This window comes from Micropterus dolomieu, linkage group LG21 (assembly GCF_021292245.1).
Source record: "Micropterus dolomieu isolate WLL.071019.BEF.003 ecotype Adirondacks linkage group LG21, ASM2129224v1, whole genome shotgun sequence".
Classification (NCBI taxonomy): domain Eukaryota; kingdom Metazoa; phylum Chordata; class Actinopteri; order Centrarchiformes; family Centrarchidae; genus Micropterus; species Micropterus dolomieu.
Genome location: NC_060170.1, coordinates 19,510,130 through 19,521,412, shown reverse-complemented (window position 1 = coordinate 19,521,412; position 11,283 = coordinate 19,510,130). Strand labels below are relative to the sequence as shown.

At 40.4% G+C, this 11,283-nt stretch overlaps 3 protein-coding genes across 3 annotated transcripts in view; 1 reads left to right on the top strand and 2 right to left on the bottom strand.

The window, feature by feature from the left end:
• Window positions 1-497, bottom strand: part of LOC123959870 (macrophage-expressed gene 1 protein-like) — a gene marked incomplete at its 5' end in the record, with an annotated part of 1,374 nt that extends 877 nt beyond the window's left edge. The window contains one exon of the mRNA XM_046034185.1: window positions 9-497. Within this exon, the coding sequence (XP_045890141.1) occupies window positions 9-497 (489 nt within the window). The remainder of the gene's footprint in view (window positions 1-8) is intronic.
• A 2,803-nt stretch (window positions 498-3,300) lies between these two features.
• LOC123960428 (protamine-like protein) lies at window positions 3,301-4,153 on the bottom strand. The gene has a single exon (XM_046035141.1). It carries the CDS (start codon window positions 4,095-4,097, stop codon window positions 3,528-3,530), a length of 570 nt encoding a protein of 189 aa, XP_045891097.1. The 5' UTR covers window positions 4,098-4,153; the 3' UTR covers window positions 3,301-3,527.
• Window positions 4,154-7,466: 3,313 nt separating this feature from the next.
• The window catches only part of tspan36 (tetraspanin 36), a 6,307-nt gene continuing 2,490 nt past the window's right edge, over window positions 7,467-11,283 (top strand). Inside the window, exons 1-4 of the mRNA XM_046036074.1 lie at window positions 7,467-7,687; window positions 10,379-10,570; window positions 10,844-10,918; window positions 11,043-11,138. Of these exons, the coding sequence (XP_045892030.1) occupies window positions 7,628-7,687; window positions 10,379-10,570; window positions 10,844-10,918; window positions 11,043-11,138 (423 nt within the window). The 5' untranslated portion in view covers window positions 7,467-7,627. The remainder of the gene's footprint in view (window positions 7,688-10,378; window positions 10,571-10,843; window positions 10,919-11,042; window positions 11,139-11,283) is intronic.

Genomic DNA, 11,283 nt, shown 5'->3' with positions numbered 1-11,283 from the left:
ATGTTGACACATCCAGGCCGCGTGTTGACCTTGTAGTATCGCTCTATGGCCTGACTCACTGTAACAGCCACTTTGCCAACTGTAGGCTGTGGTAGGTCAGGGAAGGTGTTGGTATTTATAAAGTAGTGCAGGGGAAATCCTGACCGATCAATAGCAACCAGGTTGTTCCTGGTACTTTCCTGCCACTTCTGCAGAGTGATGCCAGGATAGAAAGGTGTGCCGCCACCATGGCTTTGGATAAGAGAGTACTGAATGTTGGACTGATACGTTTGAAGTGATGAGCTCTGTTGGGCGCTTTGACTGCTTATGTCAAACTTGAGTTTGTCAAAAAAGTTTAACCCTGCCTGTGCTTTCATAGAGGAACTTTCTGCCACACTGTCCGACACGTATGAGGAACTAAGGTAGTCTTCCTGCACCAAAGTAGCCCCCGCATCGACACTAGTGATAACATGGGTTCCATAGTCCAGCACCATCTTCTCTGAGAGATAGACGAAGAATTAAGGCAAGTCTGTAGCCAAAAGGGGGTCCAACCCAGTACTAGCAAGGTGTAAATAAACAGAAAAAAGAACTCGGTAGGCCAAAGTGGTATTACCTAAAACGTAGCATATAGGGTTTTTTTTTACTTTTAAGACGATGGTAAACTTCACTGACTTCCTCTTATCAAAGGGAACAAAAAGCTGACGAGGAAACAAGATCTACTAATAAAAAAAGGGAAGTAGCTTTGTTTTCACATGTGAACTGTCACATGAGTGTACGTCACTGGGAAAGTCATGAGAATTTCTGACTGACTCACCACCCATCAAGCCTTGACAAGTCTGAAATTTGGCAAAGTACAAAAGATGAAAAACAATACAGGAATAAACAGGATCATAAAGGACAACAACAGTAAAACAGATTAACTGCACTATACTTACATGTTCTGTTAATAAGCTGATAATAATTAGCCTACTATTTTTTTACTACATACAACTTAATAATGTTACTGCTTTGTTTAGTTACATTTTTAAATTTTAAGTGTAATGAATAGAAAAACAAAGTATTTGTCATTCTCTTATAACTATCTTCAGAATACCATTTTCATTTTTCAGCTGCATTTCTATATAAAATAGCAGTAACACTTGATAATACAGCCTGCAATTTACTGTGTAATTTGGTGTAATTTTGTTGTATGAATTACAAATTAAGAGGAAAGGGAAATGAATTATACTATTACTACTACTTCTCTAAATATAGGGTACCATACGTGATACAGTACAGATAAACCAAGCTGAATGGTTGACAACAATGACATCCTGTGCTACCCATTAAGGAGTTGTATTACAAAATGTGATGTTCTACCAAAACATAATACACTAATGGATGGAGTGGAATAATAAACCTTTTGCCCTTCTTGGCAGTTGTGACAATCCTTTCTTACCTTCAGCAGGCCAGCTTCACTACATGGATTTATTATATCTATGGCTTCTACTTCAATGTATGATCTGGAATAATAACAAGTTGAGAAATAGTTCTATACTTGTGCTCTTAGAAGGCACATTTGTCCAGCACTGCAGCAGCTTGTAACAGGTAGAGAGGAATGGAAAACAAAATTACCTTTCTGTAGAGCACAGCTATAGAAAGTTTGTGTTGTCATGATAACATAATACAGTGTTATGTCATGTTATAATTTAACATGAAGATGAGGATGGACCAAACAGCTAAAACTGAACATTATAACATTCAAGATGATGTTCAAGGAACCAAGAGATTATTTTCATGCATTTTCATTTCAAGAATAAGGAAGGCAGACAGTATATATCAAGATATCTGGACTGTCTGGACTCTGCCCTTTTAACAACATGATGTGCAGGACAATAAGAGTCAAGTGTTTTAATCCATTTGCTCTTTAATTACACAACAATTAGGCATGTGGGCTGGCTTATAAAGTGTTACCAGCTCATTACAAAATGTATATGTATACATGTATATTTGAGTTTTAATGGGAAACAGTAAGACTGTCCCGACTGCGGTTGGTTACAGAATCCGGCCAGAAGGTGGCAACAAGAGCCCATACAGCTGGTGAACTTTTCAGTAGTGCGAATCACACCATTGGTCTGCTGTACAAAATGCCTTCACTTTAGGGGTTCAAGACCTCATTACTTCAGCTTATAGTCTCCAAAGGCTCTAAATTGTGTATGAATGGGGGTCATTGATTTTTCTCACATTTTTTTCATTGATTTGACTCCATACTTGTCGAAATCCCTCCTCTCTGTTTACCGCTACTTTTTCTCATGTCAAAATCCCTCAGAGTCCACTAGCCTCTTTCATCTGTTACATCATATATGAGGATGGTATGCCTAACTCATCGGCCGGGCATAACTATCGCTTCACCCGCACTGAAACATTGGCATGTGTTTTTCTGCTGAAGATAAGAGAACGAACCCCCAACGAACACGGCTTGTCACGCCCGTCAAGCCTCACTGTTTTCAGTGATGATTAGCTGGCCAATGTCATCGGCTGCTGTTTCATGGCCAGCCAAGTCCCGCTCAGCATTCTGCCAATGTCAATCTTCACTTCAAATTGGCGCAAATAAAACTAAGAGAAACTTTACACACTGTATGCTAGTACAGGGTTTTGAATCGAATTCAGGTAACTTTTCAACAAACTCTGACCAGCATATGTCTGTTTGCATCTAATCTGTGACCAAGTAGCTGTTTGTGTCCCGCCACTTCACAACAAACGCCTTGATCCCCGTGCGTAATGTACGGTGCGTAACAGAGCCACACAAACGTCCCGGGCGCAGTCACTCATTCACAGTCAACTCAGTGGTGAGCAGTAAATTCAGATTTTGGACACTTGCTAATCATCATGATTTTGCGTCACCGCTGACAGCTGTCGCACAAAGGTAATTTTCGCAGCGTTGCATCATGGAATTTTTAGCAGAATTCAGACGGACCCTTTTTTCGATCCACTGAAAAATTTGAGGACCCTATATGTAAAATACTACATAAATGTACACACTTAGAATACGGACACTGAAATTAAAGAGCGGACAATAAATATATTGCATTGTGTAGTAAATAGGAAGACACAGCCAAAACCTTCACCGTTTTGATAGTTACGAAGTCTTTGCCTGTGTATGACCATCAAATATAATTTCTTTCTGGCTCAATGATGTTTCTCTGTTTAATTTTGTCTACAGCTGAATGTTCCTATCCAGAAAGTTTTTGCATCAACAGAGCATATAAGGATATAGTTTGATGAAGTTCTTTTTGTTGTTTATAACAATCACAGGACTCGCTCTATATATTATAATTTTTTTTTTATTATTGTTTCCAGCAATTGCAAATAAATTCTTAACAGACCATAGCAGGTGGTGGCAGGGAAAGGGGTGTTAAAACAGCAGTTTCAGTATTTCCTATCATGGAACAACTGTAAAACAGCTAAAGCAAAGTTCAGTTCTTGGAATGAATGCAGACATTTAGTCCACACAGGAGCCACCATACCGGTGTTTGGTCAGCACTCAGTGTTCATTAGAAGAGTTTTTTTCACTTCTTGGCAGAAGCCCTGGTCCTGGTAGACTTGGCGACCTTGCGTTTAGCCTTCTTAGGACTCTTTGGCTTTTGGGGCTTCTTGGCGGCAGCAGGCCTCTTGGCTTTCTTAGGACTCTTTGCCTTCCTCTTTTTCTTAGGTGACTTCTTGGCTGCTGGAGCGGGACCTCCGGCTGCTTTCTTGACGCTGGCCCGCTTGACCCGTTTAGCCTTTGGCTTCTTTTTCACCACCTTCTTCTTTCGAGGTGTGGGGGGCTTCTTGTTCAGCTTGAAGGAGCCCGAGGCCCCTGTGCCCTTCGTTTGGACCAGAGATTTGTTGGCCACCAAGCGCCTGATGGAGACAAGGATTCTGGCTTTGTTCTTCACCACGTCGTATCCTCCGGCCTTCAGTGCCTTCTTCAGGGCTGCCAGGGACAGGCCGCCGCGCTCTGTGGACGCGGACGCGGACGCGGCCTTCAGTATCAGGTCTGACACTGTGGGGCCCGTCTTCTTCCTCAGAGACTTGGCTCTCTTCTTGGGAGATTTGGCCGGAGCCGCCGCTGGCAAAGCAGTCACAGCAGAAGACATTGTAATAGCATCAAGTGAGTGAGATCCACGGAGAGGAAAGGACAGAGTGATATCTCTGCTTGCCCCCTTGGCAGGTGTGAGGCTTTATGAAGCCCTGATGAGAACCGTGGAGAGTGAGGCTCGCCACCACAGTGCGCCTCGTCTGCCCCCCTCAAACTTGATAAAGTTTGTGTTTTCTCCAGCTGGATTATTCCTTAAAATCCCTGCGTAAAATGCTGGATATCCATATAAAATGCACATAATAAAAATCAGCGTGATCTCAACTGTGTAAATCTATCTTTGTATTTAGGGATTCAATACAATATAATAAAATTTGTAAAAGTTAAATTACATGCTGGCAGTCGTAAAGTGTGACATGAGACGTATGTTTTGAACATTTTAGCAAAGTTACACCTTCTAAACAACCAAGTGCAGACTTTTATAAGTAAATGAGCTTAAATAATAATGTGGCTGATATACTGGCTCCAAAACTTACTTTCATTTCAACCGTTTTTGCTAATTAAATTAATTTAAAGATGCCCGAAGAAACACAGCTGCCTTGCAGAACCGCCATGTAATAACCTCAACATAGATATATACATTCCTGCAATACAGAAGCAGGACAGTTTTCATGAAAGTTTGAGGGGAAAAAAAAGTTAAATAACAGGGAATTGAGTTTTATGTCAGATGTTATATTGTGAAAATATTAATGTTGGCTACTGTATGTCTCCTCTGTGTGGAGGGAGATGGACCGCAGCCAGAATAAGAGTTATCAGCCGGGACAGCAGGAGAAACAAATTTAAGATTAATTTTCCCGGGTCTTTTTAAACTTTTTCACTCTTTATCAAATGACCACTGATGGGTGCATTTGCATATGTAGCCTATGCATGTATATTTAAACCCGGTTTCTTTCTTATTAAAGTGTCAATCTATGGTTTGGCAACCACTTTAACCGTTTGAACTAATTATGCATAGATAGATTTAATGCAAGTGCAAAGGAATCAATGAAGAAATGACATCACACTGCCCATATTGCTCTGACCGTCTTTCTTCAGTCTGCTGTGCTTTTTGGTAATGAAGAGCACAAAATAATGCACCTTACAGTATGGTTCGTAGAAGACTAGGCCTACTGGATTTCAAACAAATAGTACTTTACTTTATACATCGTTATTATACATTATTATTATTATTATTATTATCATTATTATAAATGCAGGTATGCTTTCTGGTGTCTTAGTATCATAGTATCTCAAATTGTGACTAACTTGTATTAGTCCTTAAAGTTCACGATTGTGCCTTTAAAAAAATACACTTTAAATGTAGAACTTAAAACGTGACTCTGCGGCAGTGTAGCTCTTTGATATTCCTCCAGAATGCTTGAATAAATTGCAATTTAGCCTATCTCTGTCTCTCTTTCGCGATTTCTGCCTCTTTTTCTTTTTTTTATTACTGAGATAAAGTGTGTGTGTGTGTGTGTGTGTGTGCACGCGCGCGCGCGTTGTGTGTCCCGCCGTCTGTAGTGCACTGATAGCGCCGCCTTCTGTTACACACAAATATACAAACAAACACACAGAGAAGGCTATTACAAGTGAGTGGGTAAAATCAGTTTCAATAAAAATGCAGTTGGCCTGTCTATGTTAAGTCAGTGCCCTCTCAAGTAGACCTACCATTTAAAGTGTCCACTGAAGGTCATGTGTGTTTGGCACCCATTAAAAATCATCTTTAGTCTTTTCACTATATAAGAGAAACCTTTAAATCCACCCTGACACTACACAGTGAATGAAACACACACATCACCTCAGATAAAGTTGTAATAATTTTAAAAGGGAACTTAAATCGAGAGTGGGAGAAACGCTTTTATAGACACATGCTACAGAAGGCCAAATACTTTGAGCTGCTAGAGGCCTGCAGAGGGAATGGGTGGAAGGCTCGCTGTGAGCTATGTGGATCGAGGTGGACTGCAGTGCATTCCCAGGCCAGTCTCTGCGCTGGGCACTCAGGTTCTTTGGCACTGCATAAAAGAAGAGTCACCAGGAACACTGGTGGATCACTGAAGCTGCGGAAAAAGCTTCAAGGTGATTGTGGATCAAGAGGGGTGATCGATGGTGTACTGTAGTGTGCCGCTTGAACACAAGCCAGGTGCTGATCACCCCCGGTTAGGTCACCCAGGTTGAGGGTGTCTGATGATCAAAGACCTGAAACACCCGATGACCCTGGGTTCATCACTGATGATGTGTCCAAGCCGCATCATCTACATACAGATGGTGTTTTTCCTAACTAGATACAGGTTGGATTTGACTGTGTTATTATAAGAGTTTATTGACTGACGACATGTCCCCATAATTATACCGGCTATAAAACTATTAATAATATAATATTTGCTGGAACTGTTTCAGATTCCCTGCTCTGTTTTTTCTGTTTGTCTTGTCTGTGTCAGAAGAGCAGCTGTTACATGTGTTCCCTCAAATGTCCAAAGTAACTTTTTACACGTGTCAGTGGATTCAATTACCAGCATTCAGCCCACTGTAATACAACTGAGGCACATATTCGATACAGTTAATACCGTTTAGATGTCCACTGTGATTTATTGGCACAGTCTTCTCCTTTTCTGTCAAAGGAGATCAATAATTCCCGTCATTGCTATGAACTGCTGAGGAGCAGAACAGCACCTTAAATTACATAACCCTGTCTGCTAAATTGTGGTGTCTTTTATAATATGTTGTTGAAAATTGTAGCGTCTCTTAAATTGTGTTGTATCATATCCAATTTCAATGTTTAGCTGTGTTACCTTATACTGTGATGACCTGACGGGGGACTACAGATGTAAAATAGCCTTTGGGCTAATTCTGGTTTATTTACATTGCTGAAAAGCTAAGATGTCCATTAATATGCACAAATTGTAGCATCTATTAAATTTTTTATTTAAATAAATAAATAAAAAATAAAAAAAAAGAAGAGGGGAGTGAATCCAGATTCATGACAGCCTCACAATTTCTTTGAAAAGTTATTTCTCAATCATGTGCTCGATTAGTGCACAGATTGAAGCCTAATATGATTGTTGTGTAATGAATAACTTCTAAAAACCTATCCTAAGCTAAGACATATTAAATATGTTTTATCAAAGTGCTCAGACCAGAATAAAATCCCTTCAGTATTAAACGTTTCTGAGGGAGTGGTTAGGGCGTGATAATGACATCCTGCGCTCTGCCACAAACAGTAGGCTAGCCTAATGAAGAGTATGAGTCAAATCCGTCCGGTGTTCAGACATGATTTAGTATCATCACTATGAAATATACTAAACTTCTCCCGCTTTGTGCTGCAGCAGTGAAAGGTGCAAAAGGTGGGAATGCTGGGGGGCGGGGGCTGTTCTGTTTCATCGCTCTCCTCCCCGAAGCATGTGACCATGTGATCACAGTCGGACAGATTGAGAGAACTTGTGATCAAGGCAGCAGCAGAAGCAGTAGGAACAGCTCGGCGCCCCGAGAGATAAAAGTCGACCGCAGGAGCAACTCCACAGCCATCTTTCAATCTGTCCTGCTCCGTCAAACAACATGGACTGCGGAATTTTCACGTCCAAGGCCGTCCTCCTCTTCCTCAGCTTCGTTTTTGCGGTAAGTCTCGGTGCTATCGCTCCACCTGCACAGATTTAAATACATAGGCTGCTGGCGGCTTCCTTGGATGGAGAAATGAAGTGAACGATTGTTTGCGCGTGGCTTTGTGACAGTACAGCCTTGCCTTTTTTCTGTGTATAATCTCCATTTGTTATCTCGCCGTCTGTGAGTAGGCTAGTGTGCTTTAAAGGTGTTTATTCTGCAAATCACAGTAAGGATTTAAAAAACCGCCCGCCCCAGTTTTCTGGCATCATTATTGGCTACTTCCTCATTTTAACTGCACCTTGATATAGTTAAAATGTGCGTAGTTACTTTTTAAAGAGCTCGGTTATGAGTAACATTTACAAATAATGTAGATTTCATATTTCAGGGGAATGTTGACTTACTTGGTTTTTTTTTTTTTTTTTTTTTTTTTTTGCCAGTCAGCTTGAACTTTGCCTCAGTCAAAGTTTGACCAGAGATCACATATCTGCCTTTGTTTTCTCTCCATTTGGCCTGTGCTGGCAACAGATCTCCTCTGTCTCCTTCAGATGAAATGGTTTTTGAAGGGACCAAGTAAACTTTTCTGCCTGTGTAATTTGATTACTGTGAGAGGGAGCTGGCCTATGTGTGCATGGTACAGCAAGGAATGTTAATATTGTTTGTCTTTTTGTGTCGACCAAAACCTCTCAAGGATATATTTTTGAACAAGATGGACAGTAATTGGGCAAGGGAGAGAGTTTAATTTATTAAAAAACAAAACATAATTCAATCAAAATATTACATTATTCTTTAAAAGTCTGCCTGTCACAGTTTGTCTTTGCAAAATCATATTATACACATAATCAGTGTACAAATTATCTTGAAGATCCCTAAAGTTTCAAAATATATTTTGTAGTCAATTTAGTGCAAAATGTGTACACAATGATCCAATTAATTTCTATTTAATCTAACAGTGTTGCTCTCTTGGTATTACTTAATCAGTGTATGTATCTGATTGTGTTTTCTCTAAACAAAAGGGATAATTTAAGGGGAAAATCAAAATTTCAAAGGTTAATGTGTTCTGAATGTTTCGAAGCACATGAGCAGAAACATCCTTCCCAGTTTGCGTATGTCTTCCCCCTAGAACCTGGTCTAAGATACAGTGCTACTGTGTTTTTTGTGCAGCGACTGAAATCATTCCCACAAGTCAAACATCACCTCAGAGGTTTCTCACATTCCAGAGAGGGGACACCGTGCATCAGCACTATATGTTGTGTAAGCCTCTTTGTGCTGCTTCTTAGGCACAAGATTGGAATATCTGGAAAGATTATGGGGGTGGGAGGGGGTGTAGAGCAACTACCCCACGGGAATCTCGTGACTATGGAGTGATTAAGAGAAGTGAGTCATGAGGCTGAAGTGGAGGATGAATGATTGTTCGGCCACACAAAACACACATAAGAACAAAGATGAGCACACAATCTATAACCACTCACCTCAGTACAGGGGAAGTGGTACTGAAAATGACACGGATATGCAGAAACGCATGAAGGGGAATTTCTTTTTTCTTTTATATTCTCATGTTCCTGTGGTGTCACTGGCTTATAAATACAGGAACTAACTAAAGCTTTATTGCAGACTGAAGTTTGAATCAAGTCTGATACAGTGAGTTTCAAAGGGCAAAGGAAAGACAGGAGTGCTGATAAGCAGATAGATAGTTTAGAGCGCTTGTTTTCCCTAACAGTTGTCACTGTTCATGAAGTCTCTATAGTTTAGACCCTCTTGACTTCTGGGCTTTTTGACCCGATAGTTAAATTTTTTTTTTTTTCTGTCCTATTTACATGCAGTCATATGATTGCTGAGCTCACTTCAGGAATGACTGATTAGGATGTGACCTAATACCTAATCCAAATCTGACCCCACCGGGACACACTATCAGCGACCTTCACAAGCTGCGATCACAGAAGATCACACCACATAACAACAGAACAAATCTTTTTATGCTTACCTAACAGTATTATAATAAGCAGCTTTGTTCTCTCTCTCTCTGTTTGTTGGTATTCATCATAGGTAACCTCCCGCATGTTGCTATCTTTCCCATGTGTTTTACCTGTGTCTTTTAGACAGAGAAAGACCAAAGTGACTGACGAAGGTTTCAAAAACGGTCATTTTGGCAATTTGATGTACAGAATATGACCGTGAGGTTTTTTAACTCCAACACTGAGGAAAAACACACAGATTGTTTGAAAAATCCCTTCAACTGTATGAGTGGCTTTGTTTATGCAGCACCTTGGTTTGTTAAATGCAAAGTCTAAGCATGTTTTAAAGCAGGAATGATTCATGATTGTTGACTCATATGGCACAGACCTAAATAACTTGAGCGCACACACCATCTTTTAGCACATAGCTCTGTACCATGCTTAGCTTGGTGTATAATGAGCTGTAATTTAAAAAATGTCAGCAGCTAAAAGTGTATACAGATCAATAGTGTTCATTTCTGTAAGATCCTTATATTTGTGTTTATTCCTGGAATAACAACTACAGTATATTAAACATACAGAATAATGTACTTGTTTCTCCTGATGACTAACTTTACTGGTTATATATGTAATAATAAAAGCCTTTCTGTCTGTATGCAGACATGTTAAATGTTTATTTTCTCCATACTGTCTTGTCAATTGTGAATTATCACTTGGACCTGTTTATGATGTTGATGTCTTATTCTCCCTGCAGCTTGCAGGAGGGGCGTTGGCCTACGTCGGTGCCTATGTGATCAAGAGCTATGACAACTTTGAAAACTTCATTCAGGACAAGTACACGTTGATCCCAGCAGCTATCATCCTCGGCGTCAGCGCACTGATGTTCATTATTTTTCTGGTGGGATGCTGCGCCACACTTGGGGAGTCCAAAGTCGGCCTTAGCTTTGTAAGTGTGTGTGTGTGTGTGTTTGGCAAGAGAGAGGCCATGATTTGGGTTTTAGTCATCTTCCCTGACACCTGTTTATTTGTCAGACTCTGTAGCTACATGCTCAGCTGTAAAGACGGAAGGTGAAAATGCATCTGCAAACATTTGTTGTCAGTTGCAATGTGTCATCTTCCATGTTTAACTTTTGTTTTCCCCTTTGCTTTTGTTTATCCTTTCACTTCTGTTTTGCACATGAAATTTCTTAACAACGACTCTCATTTTCTTCCTCTCCAGTTCTTTCTGATCATCATGGTGATCTTTGCAGCTGAAGTGGCGGCTTTGGTATTTAGCTTCATCTACCAAGGCAAGGTGAGTCACAGAGAATTGGTGTCACACAGTGTTTGCAGCTGACGGTAAATTATGTTATCCATCATTTTTAAATCTGCTATGAGTTCATTAGTAAAGTATGTGTTATTGTCTTGTGTCTGTTCAGATAAGCGGAGACCTGGAGCGCTCAATGAATGACGTCTTCACAAAGTATGATGGACAGGACACTGAAACCAAAGCTGTGGACTACCTGCAGAAACAAGTTGGTGATCTATATAAATAGCTTTGGTTTCTCACCTGCACTTTCATTCTCTTCAACCTCTTCTGCTTTGCTTGCATTCTCTCTTACTTTCTTGCTTTCATTTCCCTCTCCAGTTCTTCCACTTTAGGGGGGGGGGGGGGGGGAT